Source organism: Aotus nancymaae, unplaced genomic scaffold (assembly GCF_030222135.1).
Source record: "Aotus nancymaae isolate 86718 unplaced genomic scaffold, 86718_ANA_hifiasm-v0.15.2.pri h1tg000053l, whole genome shotgun sequence".
Lineage (NCBI taxonomy): Eukaryota > Metazoa > Chordata > Mammalia > Primates > Aotidae > Aotus > Aotus nancymaae.
This window is the reverse complement of record NW_026988467.1, coordinates 16,504,548-16,526,189: the sequence shown is the minus strand read 5'-3', so window position 1 is coordinate 16,526,189 and position 21,642 is coordinate 16,504,548. Positions and strand designations below refer to the sequence as shown.

The following is a 21,642-nucleotide window of genomic DNA, read 5'->3' as shown; positions in this document are numbered from 1 at the left end:
GCTTCTCAAGCCCCGAGTGGCCCCTTAGTTGAATCCAGTCCACACAACAGCCACGGCCTTCAGCTAGACTTTATTGAGAGTCCCCTTGGGCAGGTCTGGGGAATAGGGGAAGCCCCACAAGCACCATGGCCCCTCTGTGGCCAGCGGCCAGGGCCAGAGTTGTGTCTTATCAGCACCAAGGAGAGCGCCAGGCCAGCCATGGAGGACCCCCGGGAGTTCGTGTTGATGGAACTTGGGGAGGCAGAGCTGAAAAGGGACCTATGGCAAGTAAACTGTGGAGACCAAGAGTTACCCAACTCCCTGCCCCCAGAAAACAAGGCCCCTGTGCCAGAGTCCACCTGCCTGCCTTGTGGCCCCTACCCCACACCAGGGACAGCTTTTCTTCGACTCTGCTCTGCTGACCCAAGTAGCTACCATTCCCATTTCTCTCACTGACCCCAGGGAAAGCTGAGGGAGGTGGGGCAAGGGACTGGGTTTATTCCCATCAGTTGTTCCCTTCTAGGTCCAAGAACCCCCCAGGATCGAGGAAAACCAGTCCCTGAGGCTGCAAAAGAAACTGCCACCTGCCCCTTTTGCCCCTAGGAGAGGTAAAGCAACAGCTTGGGAGCTGGGAGGGTCCCTGAGAGATGGGGTCCCTACCCAGCAGACAAAACAGGGAGTTGGGGAACCAGAGTCAGGCTGTGGGAGCCCGGGCTGGGGCTGAAGAGGGGGAGGAAAATGGAAAAAGAACAGTGGGAACAAACAGCCCCTCCTGACCCACAGCCAGAGAGGCCAGGAGCCTGGACAGCCAGGGGTCGTAACAACAGAACGTACCACTTAACTGACCATGTACTGGGTGCTGGGCACACATTGTCTTAATTCTGAAGACAACCCTGCAAGGTAGGCATCATGACTCTGTCTTACACATGGGATAACTGAGACTCGGAGAGGTGAAGTAACCTGTGTCAGGCCCCAGAGCAGAGATGGTAGAGCAGAGGCCCAAATATATGCCTGCCTGCTTCCCAGGTGCAGCTGCTGCCACATATATCCCAGGGTGGGGGGACTGGCGGGTCCAAAAACTGTCCAGCAAATCATTCTCAGGGTTGAAGATCATTTAAGCCAGACCATCTCAAATTGTAGTGGGCATGTGATTCATCTGGGATCCTGGTAACATGCAGTTCTGACTCAGCAGGTCTGGGCAGGGGCAGAGAGGTGCATTTTTCACAAACTCCCAAAAGGCGATGGCAATGCTGATTGTCCATAGACTACGCTGTGAGTAGCGAGGGGTTCAGCCTAGCACTAATCCGTGCCTGCAGGTGGGGGCATTCCCTCCAGCCTGACAGAAAGGGCAAAGGGCATGATTGTTTTCATCCTACCCTGAACCAAGAGGTCCTTCTCCCTAACATCCGGAGTCCTCCAGCCCATCCTTCACACACACATTTCACCCAACAGTGGAGCATCTTTCAGAAAACAGTATCTGAGTCAGCTCTGATCCCTGCATGTGAGGGGTCTCGAGTGGGCAGCAAGGGCTGGCTCTGTGCACCCCCTGCTGGAGCTCAGAAGGCTCCTAGGAGACCTGCAGCCTCCTGGTCTTAGCCAAGAGCTGGCCCAAGGCTTCAGGGTCTGGGTTCTGCTCAGTCCAGCCCCGCACTGGCCAGTCCCAAGCCCGGGTCAGTTCGTGGGGGTGCCGAGTGGATGCAGCCGCAGCTCAGGCTCCGCAGGGTTGATGTTGAAGAAGTTGACGGCAGCAGTGGCCCTGGTGGGCAGCGGGGGGTCCCGGGTGGCTTCACCAGGAAGCAGCAGCTGGGCTGTGAGCTGCAGGCCTGAGGAGCGGCCAGAGCCTGCATCTGAGTCTGAGTCTGAGTCAGGCGGCAGGGGCAGCGGCAGCACCTGCTGTAGGCTCAGGCCGGGCCGGGGGCCGCTGTGAGAGGTGCGCAATGATGGTGAGGCCAGGCTGGCCTGGTGCTCCTGGGGACAGCGTGGACACGGCAGGAACCTGCCCAGTGCCCGCTTGAAGTCCCTCATGAAGAGAGGGTAGATAATGGGGTTCATGGTGCTGTTACAGTAACCCAGCCATGTGAGGACATCGAAGAGGCCTGGAGAGATGCAGTCGCACACGGCCTGAGGGGATGGGATGTGTCATGCCTGGTCCCAGGGCAAGGACCCAGGCCTCCCTTCCCAGCATGGATGGAGCGGACACATGCATGCACCATGAAAGCAGCCTGCCCTCCCCTGCCCCCTTGCCTGGGCTGGGATCCAGGGCCTCTCCTACAAGGGCTGGACTCACCTGACCCCTGCTGTGACATTACCTGGACTATGTTGGCCACAAAGAAGGGCAGCCAGGTCACAAAGAACATGCCCAGCAGGATGCCCAGCGTTAGGCTGGCCTTCAGGGCCTTCCTGCTGTGCTTGGTGGCCAGGCGCCTGCTGTCAGCTGACTCCACCCCTGGGCGTGGTGTCCTGGGCACCTGTGGGAAGGAAGTCCACATGAGTCAGTTGAGAAAGAGCCCCCATCTGACCCTGATCCTAGCCACAAACTGAGCTTCAATCTTAATTCTAGACTGAGCCTAGTACCAGGATTAAACTGAGCCCTATTCCTTGACTGAACCCCAACTAGAGTCCTAAACTTAGCCCTGACCCTTACTTCAGGCTAAGCCCTGACATCAGCAATAAACTAAGCCCTGATCTTGGTCCCCCACTGAACCCTGACACCCATCATAGGCCCTATAATAACCAAGTTCTCAAACCAAGCCTCAACCGTGGACCTAAACTGAACCCTGATCCTGGTCTCACACAGCCCTGGCTCTGACCCAGAATTTCATAAGGAGCTCTAGGAAGTGCAATGAGACAGACCAACACTACCTGAAACACAAATCAGATGGTTCGGAAGAAAAGCCATCCCTGCAAAGACAATACGTGACACAGGCCAACACACACATTACAATGAGCCCAACACCTTCCAAAGCCTTTGGCACTACAGAAATCAATTGCAGATGGCCAGACACAGTGGCTCATGCCTGTAATCTCAGCACTTTGGGAGGCTAAGACAGGCGGATCACTTCAGGTAAGGAGTTACAGCCTGGCCAGCACAGTAAAACCTTGCCTCTACTAAAAATACAAAAATTAGCAAGGCGTGGTGGCAGGCATCTGTAATCCCAGCTATTCAGGAGGCTGAGGCAGGAGAATTGCTTGAACCCAGGAGGTCGAGGTTGCAGTGAGCCAAGATCACATCACTGCACTCCAAGTCTGGGGGACAGAGTAAGACTCCATCACAAAAAAAAAAATAAATAAAAGGAAAAAGAAAGAAATCAATTGCAATTGAACAAGAGGACCTGTTACTGTCCAGAGGTTGGCAATTGCTTTATATGTGGATTCTCTTCATATTTGGGAGCAATGGGTAATTACTCTTGAGCCCCACAAAATAGAAAGGCTTTTTTGAGAATGTGTGCACAAAGCAAATGTTTGCAACTAAATATAGATTCCTAAGGATGTTGGTGACCTTGGCATTTTACAACTCAATGATACTGCGAACTGGCAGGCAACTCCATTCTCAAAAGTGAACAGGAAGAGGAGGAGGGGGTAGGAGGCAGGAGGAGATAGAAGCTACTTCCCAGCAGCCACTGAAAAAAAGACATGGGCACTGGGAAGTTAGAATTTGACTTTGCAAACTGGTCCCCACAGTCCCAAATCATTAAAGGGCTCTCTGAGCTGGATAATTCTTTAGCACAGTGGTGCTCGTAACTTTTTAAACTTCATGGGCCCTTTGAAAAGCTAATGAAATCTAAAAACAAAAACAAACAAACAAAAAAACTCTCCCCAGAAAATAAAAGGCTTATAAATTTTTATACACACACACAGACATGAAAACAACATTCCACACTTCCAGAAGGTTCAGAAATGACCTTGAAGTCTCTAGGTTTCCACCATGAAACCCCTAGGAATCCGTGAAGGCTGGGATGTGAAGCCCTCCCCTAAACCATGTGTTTTTGTAATCAATGTGGGTTTTCATTTTAGATTTACACAAAATTAGGCCCACTTCTATTTACTATTTAATACCCGTGTGCAGTGGTGTGCACAGTTCATCATGAGCTAGGCAAAGGGTGTGTGTGCTGTCTGGGAACACATCTGGGCTTTTACAGCAAGGGATTTTCCCGGCACTGGGATTTGCCCAGTTCCTAAATTGCATGAGAGCCCTGCTTAGTGAGGCCAGAGGTGGGTTGGGTGTAGGGAGATGAGAAGGTCAGAAGGAGGCAGGAGGGGAACCAGATTCCCAGGCAACCTTCCACAGATGGAAAGGCGGAGGAAGCAAAGCCAAGATGTGGCAACTCCAGGGAGCACCAAAGCCAGTACCCCCACCCCACTCTGCTGCGCATGCCCTCTCCTTCCAGCCCCTGCTCTTTTCAGGCCTCCGGAGTTGGTGTCTTGTCCATGGTGCTGAAACCCCAACTACATGCTGTCTTTTCATAGGAACTGGAATTCTAATTCTAAAATAGCAAGGAGGTCGCTGAGGCAGGGAGAGTTGTAACCCCCACCCCTCCATGTGTTTCTTCACATGAAATTGGTTATACAAATTCATAACAGAGGCCTTGGTTTCTCCCTTCTGTCTTGGTGAGACAGCGTTGTACAGAGGCAAAAGCCGGGCTTTTAAGACAGGTGATCTGGCTTCAAGTCATGCCTCTACCACTTACTCGCTCTGTGATCTTGAGAGAGCCTCTGTTTCCACATCTGTAAAATGGGAGAAATGATACTCAGCTTACAGCGTTGCTGTGAGGCTATGGATAATAAATGCATGCACAGTGTGTGAGGTTGAGTAGGTGTTAAATACCTGGTAGCCATGATGCTGGTTCAGTGATATGTGTTGTGAGGTTGGGGTGATTTTGAGCACATCGGGGGGCCCTGTCCTTCTGCCAGCAGCTCTGGCCTCCCCAAAGCAGCACAGATGCCAAGACAAATGTTCTGACTCACCACACTGCAGCTCAGATGCTGACTAGAGGATGCTCTCCTCTGCCTCCACCCCATCATACACAAGTCTTCTCCAAAGTCATTCCAAGTTAGCAAGGGACTAAAAGAAGGTTTTACTCTTCTCTCTCCTCTTCTAGTTTTCTCTCCTCCAGAGTGAACTTTATATGGCTTTTGTGACCACACCATGGTCAGCCTAGAGGAAGAGGCTCCTGCTTCCCCAAAAGAATCTCCTAAGACCTGCCACACTTTCAAGTTGCTACCATCAGTGGGAATAGATGGCATGGAGAGGGAGGAGACACTGTCTCATCCAGGCATTACTCTGACCCTAGTGACCTGGGGTGAGCAGGGGACAGGAGGCAGCCTTGATCTTATCAGAGCTCTAGGGCATGGTGGAAACTGAGGCACTGAGGGGGATAGCTCAGGTCAGTTACTGGGGGAAGGAGCTCCAGAGAAGGGGGTGAAGATGAACTGAGATTCCCTCTCTAGTCTCCCTGGAAACAACTCTGGGTTTTTCTTTCTCCTGCTTTCCAGAGAGTTGACTCAAGAACACACGCAAGAGGAAAGGGAGAAGGAAACCTAGGCTCAGAAGGGGTAGAGGACACACTACCCTTCCCAAGGTCACACTGTGCCAGTACAAGGCTCCCAACCAAAACCTGAGTGGCCCCAAATCAGCATTATCATCCCCATTTCTCAAGCACTTATTACACATCAGCATTTGATATTTATTAGCTCATTCCACCTTTATGAAAGGTAGGCATTGTTATCCTCATTTTGCCAATGAGACAACTAAGGCTTGGAGAGGCAAAATGACTTTCCAGAAATCACACAGCAGATAAGAGCTGAGTTGGAGATTCCGTCATTTCTGGCCCCAGGAGCTCTCCACTCTGCCCACTTCACCATGCTGCTTCCACGTTTGGAGATGGCATCCATAGGCCCAGTCAGGGTGGGGTTGCGGAGACCCCACCACTGTCACCAAGAGGCTCTCATGGAGCTGAGGCCAAAGGCAACCACCGATCCACACCCCGTGATCTGGCTGATGCTGGCGTCGCCCTTCTGATTCTCTCTCCCCTGTAACCAGCTCCCAGCCCCACGGAGCCACGTCCTGTCGTTTGCATCTCCCTTCTGTATCAGTCAGAGGGCAGCTGCCTGAAGGACAATCCAGTGCCCTTCCAGCCGCAATCCCACAGATAGCTTCCAGCCAACACCTACATTCATGTCTGCACTCTTGACAGATCCAAGAATGTGTCCCACAGCACTACTCGCGAGGGGAAAAAATTGGAAACAGCCTAAATGGCCATCAAACGAAGAGTGGTTTAGGCTGGGCACAGTGGTTCACCCCTATAACCCCAGCACTTTGAGAGGCCGAGATGGGTAGATCACTTGAGGTCAGTAGTTCGAGACCAGCCTGGCCAACATGGTGAAACCCCGTCTCTACTAAAAATACAAAAATTAGCCAGGTGTGGTGGCGAAAAAAAAAAAGAGAGAGAGTATTTTAAATAAACCACAGTGACTTCCCACCACAGAATACTACACTGATGTTTTAAAAGAAAGAATCAGTCAAATGAAAAGATCTCCATGATTATTAAATTATAATAGCAGGTTGCAAAGTAATAGATACAGAATGATTCCATTTGTTTGAAAAACAATATGCAACAGAAAGCACTAAGGTTCTTTAGGGAGCTGTATAAATACATAAGCACATAGAAAAAGACCCAGAAGGGCCAGGTGCAGAGATTCACACCTATAGTCTTAACACTTTGAGAGGCTAAGGCAGGTGGATTGCTTGAGTCCAGGAGTTCAAGACCAGCCTAGGCAACGTAGTGAAACCCCGTCTCTCCAAAACTACAAAAATTAGCCAGGCGTGGTGCACGCCTGTAGTCCCAGCTGTTCAGGAGTCTGAGATGGGAGGATCAACTGAGTCAGAAGAGGTCAAGGCTGCAGTGAGCCATGGTTGTACCACTGCCCTCCAGCCAGGGTGACAGAGTGACACCCTGTCCTAACAGAAAAACAAAAAAAGACCTAGAAGGATAGATCCTAAATTGATGCATGTCCCTGGGAGTGAAAGGTGATTAGCTGGAATTTGGGGGTCTTTTCCTTCATCCATATGATTGAATTTTTAAAGTGCATCTATATATTCCTTTAGGCAATTAATTTTTTTACTATCATCTGATCATAATGTGAGAGTTACAAGACACTCTGGAGCCAGACTGCCTGGTTTCACACCCTGGCTCTGTTACAAACTAGCTGAGTTACTTCACCTGTCTATGCCTCAACTTTCTCTGCTGTAAACTGGCATTATAACAGCATCTGCCTCATAGGATTTTACTAAGGATTAGATAAAATAATATACAGAAAGTTAGAACGGTGCTGGCGCATAGGAAGCACCATAGACATGTTAGCTATCATTGTTGCTGTTTATTATTAGTCTCTGGCTCAGCTGTTCGATAATGATGGTGATGGTGCTGCTGACAGCAGTGATTTTTTTCCCTAGAAAGGGTCAAATGTGTAAGCTCCCCAGAAGCATATATTTTACCAACAACAGGAAAAGAGGGGCACGAACAACTAACTGTTGTTGTTGTTTTAAAGATGAGGTCTTGCTCTGTCGCCTGGGCTGGAAAGCAGTGGCTTGACCATACCTCACTGCAGCCTCAAACCCCTGGGCTCAAGCAATCCTCTCACCTCAGCCTCCTTGAGTAGTTTTAACTGCTGGTATATGCCACCGGGCTGGGCTAATTTTTTATATATTTTTTAGAGATGGGATCTCACTATGTTGCCCAGGCTGGTCTCAAACTCCTAACTTCAAAGGATCCTCCTGCCTTGGCCTCCCAAAGTGTTGGAATTACAGGTGTGAGTCACTGCCTAGCTGAAATTTGTTGAGCACTTACTATGTGCCTGGTATTTTGTGTATATTATCTAATTGACTCTTCAAACAGCCTTGTGTGATAGATGTCATGACCCATGGAGCATAAGGAGGTAAAATGCCTTACCCAAGGTCATCCAGCTGTGAGGGAAAAGAGGCAGGGCTTGACCCCTGAGCAGCCAGACCCCCAAGCTCCTGCTCCAGCTCTGGCTGCACCAGGCTGCCTGGCTCTGAGCAGCAGCCAAGCCCGACATGCCGAGCAATGTCACTCTGCCAGCCTCTTCCTGTCTCAGCCCCCTCCTCCCCCTCACAGATATTTCTGTGATCACAGCCTCCTCCTCTGAGGAGGAAAGGCAGAGATGGAAGGGAAGATGGATCATTAAGACAGAATGATGTTTAGTTGGGTGAGGGAGGGTGAAAAAGGAGGGGGAGGAGGAAAAGCAGGAGAAATTGATGGGAGAGGAGAGGGGGAGGGGAAGACGGGTGCACAGAAGGAAGCCATGGGAACTGAAGGAGAGAAGGGTGGGTGGGAGTGGGGAGGAAGGTGAGGTGCAGAGATGGGATGAGGTTATGGGCCACAGAGACCCAGAAATCCTGCCAGGAAGAGAAAGAGGCTGGGCCTCTCCTGCTGCCCTCCCTCAAGCCGATGGCCCATGCTGCATTTCCGAAACTGTCTCTAACACCTTGGACCCTCTGGAATCTCCCAAGAGTGGCTGAGTGCCACCCACATCCAGGCCTCCGTCTTCCAGCCCACTCCCAATACGCACACTCCCCTTCCCTGGCAGCATCTCACTCTGCCCCACAGCCCTTCCTCCATCCCCAGCCTGCACTCCCAGCCCCAAGGCTAAGCAGGACCCCTTCCTCCCAGTCCTGAGGTACTGGAAAGACCTGGTGGAAACCCCTAAGCCAACCAGTGGCCTTTTAAAAGCCTGTTTCCATAAATAGACATGTGGAGAGATGAAATGCTCAAGGCTGACCAGCTCCCATGTTCTGACCCCAGAGGAACTGGGGCCTCGGGACCTATGCCCAGCTCCCTTCCCTCTGCAGGGAAGCTGGAGGCTGGACTGGGGCAGGAAACCAAGGCTAAGTGGGGCTGGGCACAGGAGAAGGGAAGGGGTCCAAGGCACCCACATCTGATTCATTCTCATCACTTCCTTTAGTTCCAAACATTGAGGGGCCTCCACCTCCAAGCCAGCTCTGGTGGGGAGGAAGGGGCAGTGACCCAAGAGGGTGGAGTAGAGGCAGCATCCCAGAAGCAAATCCCCAAAATGCAGGCCGCTCTCCAAGCAATCAGGAAAACAGGCCTGCAGGAGGCTTGCTTAGGAGCCGAGCGGTTTTGAAAGCAAGGACAGAGGCAGGGTTTGCACATGTCACGTTCAAACCAAAAGAATGGGCTTTCCAGAAAATGGGGGGATTAGAACAGACACATTTCTGGCTTGAGAGGCCCCTGGGTCATCTGCCTTAGAGGTAAGGCGCTGGCCTAAACGGCCCATGAAGACTCCTCCAGCCTTTCACTTCAGGGCTCTGTGTGAGTGCTTTGCTTTCATCTTCAAACATCCACAGTGAATAATAGACTGAATGTGTGCTGGGTGAGGCACCCCTCTTGCAAGCTCTGTAATCCTCATTGTGATAGGGTTTGATGATTAGTGTCTGTCCCCCCAACTACAACAGATTTCAAGAGGGCAGGTGCTGTCGGTCTCGTTCACCACCACATCCACAGCCTAGAACAGCTGCTGCACAAAGCAGGTGTCAATACATGTCACCAAGCAAATGAATTCACACGATAAAAAGCTCAGGACTGTCACACTCAAGAACTGACTCTGAAAGGCATGAGAAAACAGGCAACCACGTGAACAGGTGTGGAGCCCCAGGCTCCCTGAAGCACCGTGTTCACTCCATTCCTTCCATAAATACGTACTGAGCACCTACAATGTGCCAGGTGCCCCTAAGTCCTGGGACCACAGTGGAAAACAGGCCAGGTGCAGTGGCTCACGCCTGGAATCCTAGCACTTCAGGAGGCCGAGGCAGGTGGATTGTCTGAGCTCAGGAGTTCAAGATCAGCCTGGGCAATACAGTGAAACCCCGTCTCTACTAAAATACAAATAATTAGCCTGACGTGGTGGCATACACCTGTAGTCCCAGCTACTTGGGAGGCTGAGGCAGGAGAATTGCTTGAACCTGGGAGGCAGAGGTTACAGTGAGCTGAGATCACGCCCCTGCACTCCAGCCTGGGTGACAGAGCGAGACTCCATCTCCCCCCAAAAAAAAAGAAAACAGAAAGACAAGTTCCTACCCTCACAGAGTTTACATTCTGGAAGAGGGAAATAAACAAACAGTAAATAAATAAAAATGGGTTGGTATAGAACACGTCAGGGGGTAGGAGGTGCTGCTGCCTTAGGAGAGAAATCTTAGGAAACGAGGACAGCAGAGGACCTGGGGAGGGTGGCAGGTGCTACTCTTGAGAGAGGGATTAGGGGAGGCAATTGAACAGAGGCTGGAAGGAAATGATGGAAATTAGGGGGAGAATCGGGGGGAGACCGAAGAAAGGGCGCTCCAGGCAGAAGGAACCACAAGTGAGGCAGAATGTGCTTGGTGCGTACAAGGAACAGCAAGGAGGCCAGTGTGGCTGAAAGAGAGGAAACAAAGGGGATTACAGAAGGAGAGGAGGCCAGATAGGGCAGAGGGCCAGGTGACGTGAGACACAGGGCCACCAGAGCAGAGGAATGACTCGGCAGGAACTGCATTACATTGGGGCCACTGTGGAAGGCTGAAAGGGAGCAAGAATGGAATCAGGAAGTCAGTTAGGATCCCACACGGTGGCTCACACCTGTAATCCCAGCACTTTGGGAGGCAAAGGCGGGCAAATAGCTTGAGGTCAGGAGTTTGAGACCAGCCTGGCCAACATGGCAAAACCCCATCTCTATTAAAAATATGAAAATTAGCCAGGCAAGGTGGCACGTGCCTGTAATTCCAGCTGCTTAGGAGGCTGAGGCACGAGAATCGCTTGAACCCAGGAGGCAGAGGTTGCAATGAGCCAAGATCATGCCACTGCACTCCAGCCTGGGTGACAGAGTGAGACTCTGTCTCAAAAACAAACAAAAAAAAGGAAGTCAGGAGTAACTAACTCCTCGGCCTCCCTAGTAGCTGAAATTGTAGGCGCTCGCCCCCATGCCTGGCTTTCTTAGTATTTTCTTTAAATCATCTCTAGGATTAACTAACATCTGCTGCAATAACCCAGGCAGCAGATGAGGGGCTCAGTCCAGGGGCGTGGCAACGGAGAGATGAGAAGTGCCAGGGCCTGTGAGAAGCAGAGAGGCACACAGGCTGCCTCCAACACCACCGGCCTGAGCAACCAGAAGAATGGGCTTGCCATTACTTGATATGAGGAAGACTATGGGGGAACTAGGTCTGGGGCCTGGAAAATCCGGAGTTCTGCTGGGGACGCGTCAAGTAAGCAGCCCGGGTAGGAAGTCATCAGCGCGTGGGTGGTATTTTCAGTTATGAGACAAGATGAGGTCACTAGGGAGCAAATGTGGAAAAAGGATGAGATGCCTCTAGGACTTAGGCCCAGGGATGCCATGGCTGAGGTGGATCAGGAGGAACCAATGGAGGAGACCAGAAGGCACAGAGAAGAAAGGAGGGCAAGGTATGGGGTCTCTGAACACAGATTTCCAGAGCATCACTGCCCACAGGCAGCACACCAGCACAGAGCGATGGCCCCAGCCAGATCCAGGTTTGAACCTCACTTACCAGCTGTGCAATCTTGGGCAAGTAACCTCCACTCTCTCTGAGCCTCAGATTCCCCACCTGTCTAACAGGGGTGATGGTAGGACTTGCCTCATTGGGTGTTTGGAGGTTAATAAGCTTATCTCAGTGCCTGGTGTAGAGTGAGTGTTCACAGATTGTGGGGCTGCGGCTGTTAGCACCTGGGAGACTCCTGCCCAGGTTCCAAGGCCACAGACCCAGGTTCTATCCTAATACCAGCCAGTGAGATTTGTGGAAAGAAAATCTGTGTGGTAACGGCACTGCTGGAACCAGGAATCCTGATCTCTTCCGCCCCAGCTTCACCCAGACAGCCAACTTCTCACATCCTTAGTCACGAGAGCAGGACTTCCTGAAGTGTGGGAATGGAGACGATTTTAGATGGTAAAGGGACACGCCATAAAATGAATGAATCACAGAGTGAGCACGTCGGCCCTTTACAGCTCTCTTCCAGCTCTTCTAGGTGCATCGAGAGTAAGTCCCACGTTGATGCTACCATGTTTGTAATACCTTCTAGCATGCTACAAAGAGAAAGCAAGCCCTAGGCTCAACACCTCAACCTCACCAAGCTGCACTTCAGGGACAGGGGCGGGGCTTCTTCAACTTCACTGAAGTAGTGTTTGTGATCGCCTTCTATTTATAGCAAGGGGTACAGATTTTCCATTTCTAGAAGAGATACGAAGTTTACTTTCTAAACAAATTAATGAAAGTAAAAAGATTAAAGAGATGATTTAAAGAAAATGCTAAGAAAGCCAGGCACGGGGGCAACCTGCAATTCCAACTACGCGGGAAGCTGAAGCAGGAGAATTGCTTGAGCCCAGTAGCTCGAGACCAGCCTGGGCAACATAGTGAGACCCTGTGTCTAATAATATAAATAAATAAATAAAGTGCTAAGTGCATGTGGAGGTGGTGGTGGGAGAGGCAGTAAGGTAGACATCCCAGGCAGTTCTTGAATGCCTGAAGCTTGTGAAACCCTCCTTTTTAAGAAGCCGGGGACTCCTGTAACCCCAGAACTTTGGGAGGCCGAGACAGGAGGATCACTTGAGCCTAAGAGTTCAGTGAGCTATGATTCCAGCTCTCCAGGCTGAAATGAGCTATGATCATATCTAGGCTGCAGTGAACTATGATCACACCACTGCATTCCAGCCCTCCAGTCAGGGTGACAGAGCAAGATCCTGTCTCTTAAAAAACAACAATAACAACAACAACAACAAAAGAACCCAGCGCGATGATGCTACCAGGCAAAGATGGGGAGTTGGGCCATCATAAATTTCCGGTCGTACATGGTACCTCGGAGAAGCCTGCCCCCCATCCTGATGGAGCTATCCTGTGGTGGGTGGGTCAGGCACTGAGTTTGGAGTTCAGAAGAAAGGTGGGCGCTCACAACAGCCACGCAGGGCCATGAGCAAATGTGTGCTAAGTGGAGATGCCCAGGGGATCCCCAGGGACTGCTGGACTGCTCATTCCTCTCCATCCCACAGCCCGGGTCTCCCTGCGCATCCCGGGTACCTGCAGCGTCTCCGAGGCCTGGTTGGCCATGCCGGTGGTGAGGGAGGCCACCTGCACGGCCTGCTTGCGGGCAGCCAGCAGGATCCTGCAGTAGGTGAAGCATATGGCACCCGAGGGCAGGAAGAAGGTGAGGCCCGACGCCACGAGGACGAAGGGCAGGCTGGCCAGCAGGCGGCACTGGCCCGGGACGGGTGGCCGCGCGTGTCCCAGCTCGTGCCAGCCCAGCAGCAGGGGCAAGAAGGAGGCGAGCGCGGCGAGGCTCCAGGCTCCCAGGACGAGCGCCAGGGCACGCGGGGGGGTCATGCGCAGCTTGTAGCGCAGCGGCGAGAGGATGAGCAGGTAGCGGTCCAGGCTGATGAGGCAGAGGTTGAGGATGGAGGCGCTGCAGCACATCACGTCGAAGGCGGTCCAGAGCAGGCAGAGGCCGCGCGCCAGCACCCAGCGCCCGTACAGCGCGTTCAGCATGGCGGGCGGCATCACCACCAGCCCCACCATCAGGTCGGACGTGAAGAGCGACACCAGGAAGAAGTTGGACGTGTTGCGCAGCGCGGGCTGAGTGCAGATGAGCGCGATCAGCAGCGAGTTGGCCGCCGCCGTCAGCGCGATGACCACGCACAGCGCGGCCGCCACCCAGCCGCTACCCCCCGGGGCCGAAGGCGGCCCCGCCCCCCAGGCCGGGGTGCTGTTGGCGGTGGGGCCCGGCTCTGGGACCATGGGAACCGGGGGTGGAGGGCGAGGGCGTGATCGGGTGGCGGGAAGGTAGGCGCAGGGCCCGGCGAAGGGCAGGCTGGACGGGCACTGTAGGTGAGAACAGACCGCGACTCACCACGCCCCCCGGAGGAGGCAGGTCGGGGGACATGAGCGGGGGCTCTGGGTCCCGCTAGGTCAGGGGGCAGTGACCACAGCAGGGCGCAGAGTGGCTATTGGGGCGCCCTCGGGGGTGGGGCAGGGACACCTGGAGCAAAAGAGTTGGAAGTTTGGGGAGGAGCACCCGATGAGCCGAGGCCCCTAAAGAAAGTGGCAAGAGGAAGCCTGGGCGCCGTGGGGTGGGAGCAGAGCCCCCTGGAGGGGGCAGTCGGCAAGATAGGGGAGAGGCGTCCGGCCAGGGGCAGAGCGTGGGAGGTGAGAGCGGGGATTGAATGAGCGCTCTCGGGCAGGAGTAGGCTCCCCGCGCTTGGTGGGCGTTTGGGCGCCAGGGCGGGTACGCAGGGCGGCGGCCTAGGGGCCGGAGCAAAGACTCCCGGGGAAAGGCAGGTCTCAGGATCTGGCGCACCGGAGGCACCGGGATAGGGCGCACACGGCCCGTGCAGCTTGGGGGTTCGCCGGGGCCGCCAGGCCTCGCGGGTAGAGGAGGGCAGCAGCCGCGCGGCGCCCCCTCCCCACCTGGCCGCAGGGTCGCCTCCGCCTCCCGCCCTCACTGGTACCTGGGGCGCTCGGGCTGCTCCGCCGCCTGCGACTGCGGCAAGCGCCGCGGTGCTGCAAAAGGAAGAGGCGGCCGCGGGCCGGGCGGGAGGCGGGTCAGGGGCTCCCGAGCCCGGGAGGCGCCGCGAGGGGCCCTCACGCGCGGAGGAGCGGCAGGGTGCAGCTTGGAGCGCGCGGTCCCCGCGCCGCGGAGCGTGCGCCCCGCCTCGGGGTGGGCGGGGAGAGCCGAGTCCGGGCCCTGCAGGCGGGCGGGGTCCCGGCATCCCGGGCCTGTGGGCCGAAGATCTGAGCGCTCCAACTGCGCGAGGTCACCTACCCGGCTGTGGCAGCCCCCACACCCCCGGATGCCCCTCCCAACCCAAACGGGGCGGCGGCGCAGGCAGAACTCGAAAAAGGGGGTTGTGACCTGCCTTTATCCATGGACTGCTCACTAATGCGTGCCTGTCCACTCACAGCGGGGTCATCGGGCTTTCAGGGGAGCCAGGAGTTGGACAATATTGGACAAATCACCTTACACCCCTCTGGGTCTCAGTTGCTATATCTGTAAAATAGCATTCTTTTTTATCAAAAGATAAAAAAAAGAGTTAGTAATTCTGGGCATTCTTCCCCGCTAGTTTAAGCAGGAGGCTAACCTTCCCCGGGGCCTTTCCCAGCAGAAACCCTCCCGATCCCCAAAGAGGCCGGGTACTGTGGATGAAGTCCCTGAGCTGGTGGCACTCCTAGTCTAATAGAGCATGAACAGATTAGAGAATGCGCAGGTCAGGTGGGTTAGAGTCACTGCAGGCAGAGGCGTGGGCTGTGGTGTCCCCTGGGTGTGGCCTCCCTCTGTATCTCTTCCCTCTGGCTAAGAGTCTCTGCCTAACCCTGCTGTGCAGGTTAATACCATGGACTCCATTCATTCACTCATTCAACAGATATTTATGGAGCACCCACTAGATGTCAGGCACTGTTCTGACTCATCAGGACACTACAGTGGCCAAAATAGATCTGCACCTCCATGGAGTTTACATTTTAGTGGAAGGAGACAGAAAATAAATACATAATCAACATACAAAGTCAGCCAGGAGCAGCTCACACCTGTAATCCCAGCCCTTTGGGAGGCCAAGGCGGGCATATCACCTGAGGTCAGGAGTTTGAGACCAGCCTGGCCAACATGGTGAAACCTCGGCTCTACTAAAAATACAAAAATTAGCTAGGTGTAGTGGCTCACGCCTATAATCCCAGCTACTAGGGAGGCTGAGGCAAAAGAATTGCTTGAACCCAGGAGGCGGAGGTTGCGGTGAGCCGAGATTGCGCATTGCACTCCAGCCTGGGTAACAAGAGCAAAACTCCGGCTCAAAAAAAAAAATACAAAATTTAGCCAGGAGTGGTGGCATAAGCCTGTAATCCTAGCTACTCCGGAGGCTGAGGCATGAGAATTGCTTGAACCTGGGAGGCAGAGGTTGCAGTGAGCCGAGATTGTGCCACTGCACTCCAGCCTGGACAACAGAGTGAGACTCTGTCTCAAAAAAAAAAAAAAAAACTGGGGTTCACAGAGGCCAAGGGCCTTGCCCCAGATTACCAGCAACAAGTGGTGAAGTGGGAACCGAAACCCAGATCTGCTCAATGCCCATGGCAATGAGGACCCATTACAGGTGGTCAAGAACCTCCTCACAGGCACCTCACAGCCTCCAGCATGCCACCACCACCCCCCCACCCCGACAACTCTAAGCTGCTGTTTGGTGCTCAGAGCCTCAGTCTTGCTTGCAGACACATCTTTTAAGCAGATAGAGGGGGCCTGTCCTTCCTCCTTGCCACCACACTGCACCGTTCTGCCATGACCCCAAGGAACAGGACGTAGTACACCAAGCCTGGGCGGAGAGTCAGAAAGACCTGGCTTGGGATCCCAGCTCCATCCCAGCTCTGGGATCCAGGGCCAGTGGCTCCATCTCTTCAAGTCACAGTTTACTCTTCTGCAATAGTTAGCAGAACAATACGGCACCCACCTCACAGAGTTGCTGAGGGGATGAAATGACACTGATGTAATCTGTGTCTTTGGTACTACGTTAACGCTAGGTAGCCAGGCGTGGTGGCTCACGCCTGTAATCCCAGCACTTTGGGGATCACCTGAGGTCAGGAGTTCAAGACCAGCCTGGCCAACATGGTGAAACCCTGTTTCTACTAAAATACAAAATTAGCCAGGTGTAGTGGAGTAATCCCAGCTACTCAGGAGGCTGAGGCAGGAGAATCACTTGAACCCAGGAGACGGAGGTTGCAGTGAGCCGAGATCTTGCCACTGCACTCCAGCCTCGGCAAAAAGAGCGAAACTTCTTCTCAAAAACAAAAACAAACAAAGCGCTAGCTCTTGGCCTTAGTGTTCCCATCTGTACAATGATAATACATTCGGCTCTGTGCTTACTCCTTAAGCCCAGGGATTCCTGACATGGACAACTGTAACCCTGAGAGGTGCTGTGTGGAAGAATTTTGGAGTTCAGCAACCTGAGTTCATCATCCAGAGTCTGCCACTTGTGAGGTTGTGCAAAGCCTCTTAAACTCTGCTGCTATTAAACCAAGGCAGTGGAGATGTAACTGGGATGAGTAAACAGTTTTGCCTGATAAATGTTTGCTTTGTAAAAATATGTATGTAGTGCTTAGAATATTAGTCTTTCTGCTTTCACTTTTCCCACAATACTTGGTATCTTTTATTTTTTAAAAAGACTTAAAGATTAGCCAAGCGTGGTTGTGCACGACTCTAGTTTTGGCTACTTGTGAGACTTAGGTGGGAGGATTGCTTGAGCCCAAGAGTTCAAGACTGCAGTGAGCTATGATCACACCTGTGAATAGCCACTGAACTTCAACCTGGGTGACAGTGAGAACCCATCTCAAACAGACAAACAACTAAAGAAAACCTAGCAATAACTTTTTTTTTTTTTTTTTGAGACAGAGTTTCGCTCTTGTTACCCAGGCTGGAGTGCAATGGCGCAATCTCAGCTCACCGCAACCTCCGCCTCCTGGGTTCAGGCAATTCTCCTGCCTCAGCCTCCCGAGTAGCTGGGATTACAGGCACGCGCCACCATGCCCAGCTAAACTTTTGTATTTTTAGTAGAGATGGGGTTTCACCATGTTGACCAGGATGGTCTCAATCTCTTGACCTCGTGATCCACCCACCTCGGCCTCCCAAAGTGCTGGATTTACAGGCGTGAGCCACCGCGCCCGGCCCCTGCAATAACTTTAACATTTGTTCATTCTGGGTGATGGATCCACTGATGTTTATTATAATATGGTGGTACTAACATTTAAAAAAAAATTTTTTTTTTGAGATGGCATCTCACTCTGTCACCCAGGCTGGAGTGCAATGGGACAATCTCGGCTCACTGTAACCTCCGCCTCCTGGGTTCAAGCGATTCTCCTGCCTCAGCCTCCCAAGTAGCTGGGATTACAGGCGCATGCCACCGCGCCCAGCTAATTTTTGTATTTTTAGTAGAGACAAGCTTTCACCATCTTGGCCAGGCTGGTCTCGATCTCCTGACCTCGTGATCCACCCACCTCCAACTCCCAAAGTGCTGGGATTACAGGTATGAGCCACCGCGCCCGGCTTCATTTAAAATTTTAATTTTAAGATTGGGCCAGGGTCATGGTGCCACCTTGTGGCCATACTCTTATTATCTTGAACTTGAAATTTTTTTTGTTTTTCTTTTTTAATGACAAGAGTCTCGCTCTGTGGCCCAGATTGGAGGCAGTGATGCTATCATAGCTCACTTTAACCCCGAGCTCCTCTGTTCAAGCTATCTTCCCCAAGTAGCTAGGACTAGAGGTGTGCACTACCACACTCAGCTACGTTTTTTAAGTGTTTGTAGAGACGAGGTCTTCTGGTATTGCCCAGGCTGGTCTCAAACTCCTGGCTTCAAGTGATCCTGTGATGCTCCTGCCTCAGCCTCTCAAAGCACTAGAGTTACAGGTATGAGCCCCACACCTGGCTGAGACCTTTACAAACGCTTCATGTGTGTGCTCCTATAACTGTCATTTGGGTCATGAAATAATGAAGTCCTAGACCTCTTAACATTTCAGGGTAAAGATGGACTTTTTTTTTTTCTTTCTTATTTTTAAGACAGAGTCTCACTCTGTCACCCAGGCTGGAGTGCAGTGGTGTGATCTTGGCTCACTGCAACCTCCACCTCCAGGGTTCAAGCGATTCTCCTGCCTCAGCCTCCAGAGTAGCTGGGAATACAGACGCTTGCCACCATGCCCTGCTAAATTTTTTTTGTATTTTTCGTAGAGACAGGGTTTCACCGTGTTAGCCAGGCTGGTCTTGAACTTCTGACCTCATGATCCGCCTGCCTCAGCCTCCCAAAGTGCTGGGATTACAGACATGAGCCACTGCGCCTGACCAAGAGGGACTTTCAAGATTCCTCAGCTTTTGCTTGATTGCTTCTAGCCAGGAGGGGTTCCTGCCCAGAGGAGATAGCAGGTGTCACTATGGAACAGCTGAGTTTTAGGGAGTCATCAGCTGCAGACTTCCATGCCTGTCAGTACACAGAGAACTGGGGCAAGCTCCTCATGACACAGAGGGAGAAATCAAGGCCCCAAGGAAGTTGCCTGGCCTGACCAAAGCTGCTCTATGCCAGAAGGCAATGACCAACTGGATAAACTCCCTGAAGGCAGGGATCTGTCTGTCCAGTTCACAGCTGGATCTCTGGCATATATTAGGCTCTCAATAAATATCTGTTCAATGAATGAATAAATGTACAAAACTATCACTATGACCTCCTGCAGCATGGGCCAATCATTCATTCTCAGTTTTAGTAACAGCTGACATGCACTGAGGTCTTACTAAGGCCAGGTGTGTTCCAAGCTCTGCATGTGTGTTGACTCATGTAATGCTCACTGCGACCCTAAGAGTGAGGTAGGTATGACTATTATTCCCCATTTTGCACATAGGAAACCTGAGCCTCGGAGATCTTATGTGACTTGCTCAAGTCTGTAGTCAGGAAGTGGTCCAGCTGGGATTTGAACCCAAGCAGACTCGATCTCCTCAAAGGCTGGGAGCAGAGGAAGAAAACCAGCTGAAAGCTGGCTCCATACAGGCAAAGAAAGTGGAAAGAGAAGGGTCTGCGTTGCTATCTGCGCTGGTATCAGTGCTAATCCCTTGGAAAGACTTGGTTCCCCCTCACTGGGGGAAGATGCAATTCCCTCCAACCCCGAAAGCTGGCACACCTAGGGATGCTTCTCAATTGCTGTCTCTCAAGCCACGCTCCTCCCTCTCACTGGGTTCCCACATCCAATCAGCAGAGCCTCTCACAGCCCCATCTCTCGAACCCCACTTCCCGACCTAACCGGCCCCATCCTCTCCCGCCTGCACGCTTGCAGTCACCTGATGGCCTCAGCATCTCCCTCCTTCAACCCGGCTTAGTCTCTTGAAACCCAGCTTTGCACAGACACCTCTAGGGTGTCTCGATGCAAAGAGAATGAAGTCTGAACTTTGGCTGGCGTTCCCGGCTGCACCAGCCAGACCAAACCACCTTCCTGCTTTATTTCCAACAGACCCTTATAAGTTGCCCTTCCCTTCCCTCCCCTCCTGCCCCTCCCTTCTTTCCCTTCCCCTGCCCCTTCCTTTCCTTTCCTTTTTTTTTGGGCAGGGTCTCACTCTATTACCCAGGCTAGAGTGCAGTGACATGAACATGACTCACTGCAGCCTCAACCTCCAGGGATCATGCAATCTTCCCACCTCAACTTCCCATGTAGCTGGGACTGCAGACATGTGCCACCACACCTGGCTAATTTTTTTATTTTTATTTTTATTTATTTTTTTATTTTTTATAGAGACAGGATCTCACTTTTTGTTGCTAAGGCAATACTACTGCATCGGCCTCTCAAAGTGCTCGCATTACAGGCATGAGCCCCTGCGCCCAGCCTTTATTTCTTTATGTGCCTATGAATGTATACCCAGCTTTGTTCCAGACACAGGATAGAGGCAGGTCCTGCCCAAGACTGTGCTGCCATTAGGTGTGCAGGTGTGAGGCCAGGAATCAAGGGAACTGTGAGCTTATGCGAGTCACCTGTGCTTCCAGAGCCCTCGTTTCCCACCCTGTAGAACAAATGAGGGCCGGGGGTGGTGTAATCCCAGCACTTTGGGAGGCCGAGGTGGACAGATCACATGAGAACAGGAGTTTGAGAGCAGCCTGGCCAACATGGTGAAACCCTGTGTCTACTAAAAATACAAAAATTAGCTGGGCCTGGTGGCAGGTGCCTGTAATCCCAGCTATTTGAATGCTGAGGCAGGAGAATCGCTTGAGCACGGGAGGCAGAGGTTGCAGTGAGCCACTGCACTCGAGCGAGACTCTGTCTCAAAAAAAAAAATAATAAACAAATGTGAAATGTACTACTATGGACTTGCTGAATGATAAATGAGTGCTGGCATCCCCAAGCTTGCTGTGGGCCCTCGACCGATGCCTGGGTTCAAGTCCTGTTGGTGACATTTCTTCAACACATGACCCTGGGAAAATTGCCAGCGCCTGCACCTCAGATGCCCGATCTATAAAATGAGGACAATATCCACATCACTGGGAGGTGGTTGGACTGGGTGAGGACCCAGCACAGGAACCAGCCTTATATATTAATTTGTAACCAATGCTTCTTTTTTTATCTTAAAAAAAATTTTTTTTTTAAAGACAGGGTTTCACCATGTTGGCCAGGCTGGTCTTAAACTCCTGACCTCGTGATCCACCCGCCTCGGCCTCCCAAAGTGCTGAGATTACAGACGTGAGCCACCGCGCCCGGCCCTGTAACCAATACTTTTGCCCATTTCCCCATCTCCCGGGGCCCAGGCAGGCCAAGCCCAGGAGAGGGCTGATGCTACGCCATTGTGTGGGTGAAGAGAGATGGCACGAGGCAAGCCCAGGAGACAGGTCAAAATCCATGAAGTCCAGTTCTGGAGGCCCACCCAAGGTGTATGTGAGGCCAGAAACTGGCACCCAAGGAAAGCGGTGGGAGCCGAGGAGATGGAGGATCAGGAGCCAGGGTGCACACGGCAGGACGGCGACAGGGCCACCAGGATGCAGAGACGGTGGTGCTGGGCAGGGGCTGGCAGGTCTGCTCAGCATCCCCTGCCTGAGCCCAGGCCCCGCTCCCCCGGGCCTCGCGGCCAGCACTTGCAGAGAACCTGCATCGGC

General features: G+C 52.6%; 1 protein-coding gene across 1 annotated transcript; it reads right to left on the bottom strand.

The window, feature by feature from the left end:
- Positions 1–55: 55 nt before the first annotated feature.
- Positions 56–14,655, bottom strand: HTR6 (5-hydroxytryptamine receptor 6). Its single transcript, XM_012440257.2, has 3 exons — positions 13,073–14,655; positions 2,289–2,447; positions 56–2,100 (listed from the first exon to the last, which is right to left on the bottom strand). The coding sequence occupies exons 1-3, from the start codon at positions 13,784–13,786 to the stop codon at positions 1,651–1,653; spliced, it is 1,323 nt and encodes a 440-aa protein (XP_012295680.2). The 5' UTR covers positions 13,787–14,655; the 3' UTR covers positions 56–1,650.
- Between the last annotated feature and the right edge of the window lie 6,987 nt (positions 14,656–21,642).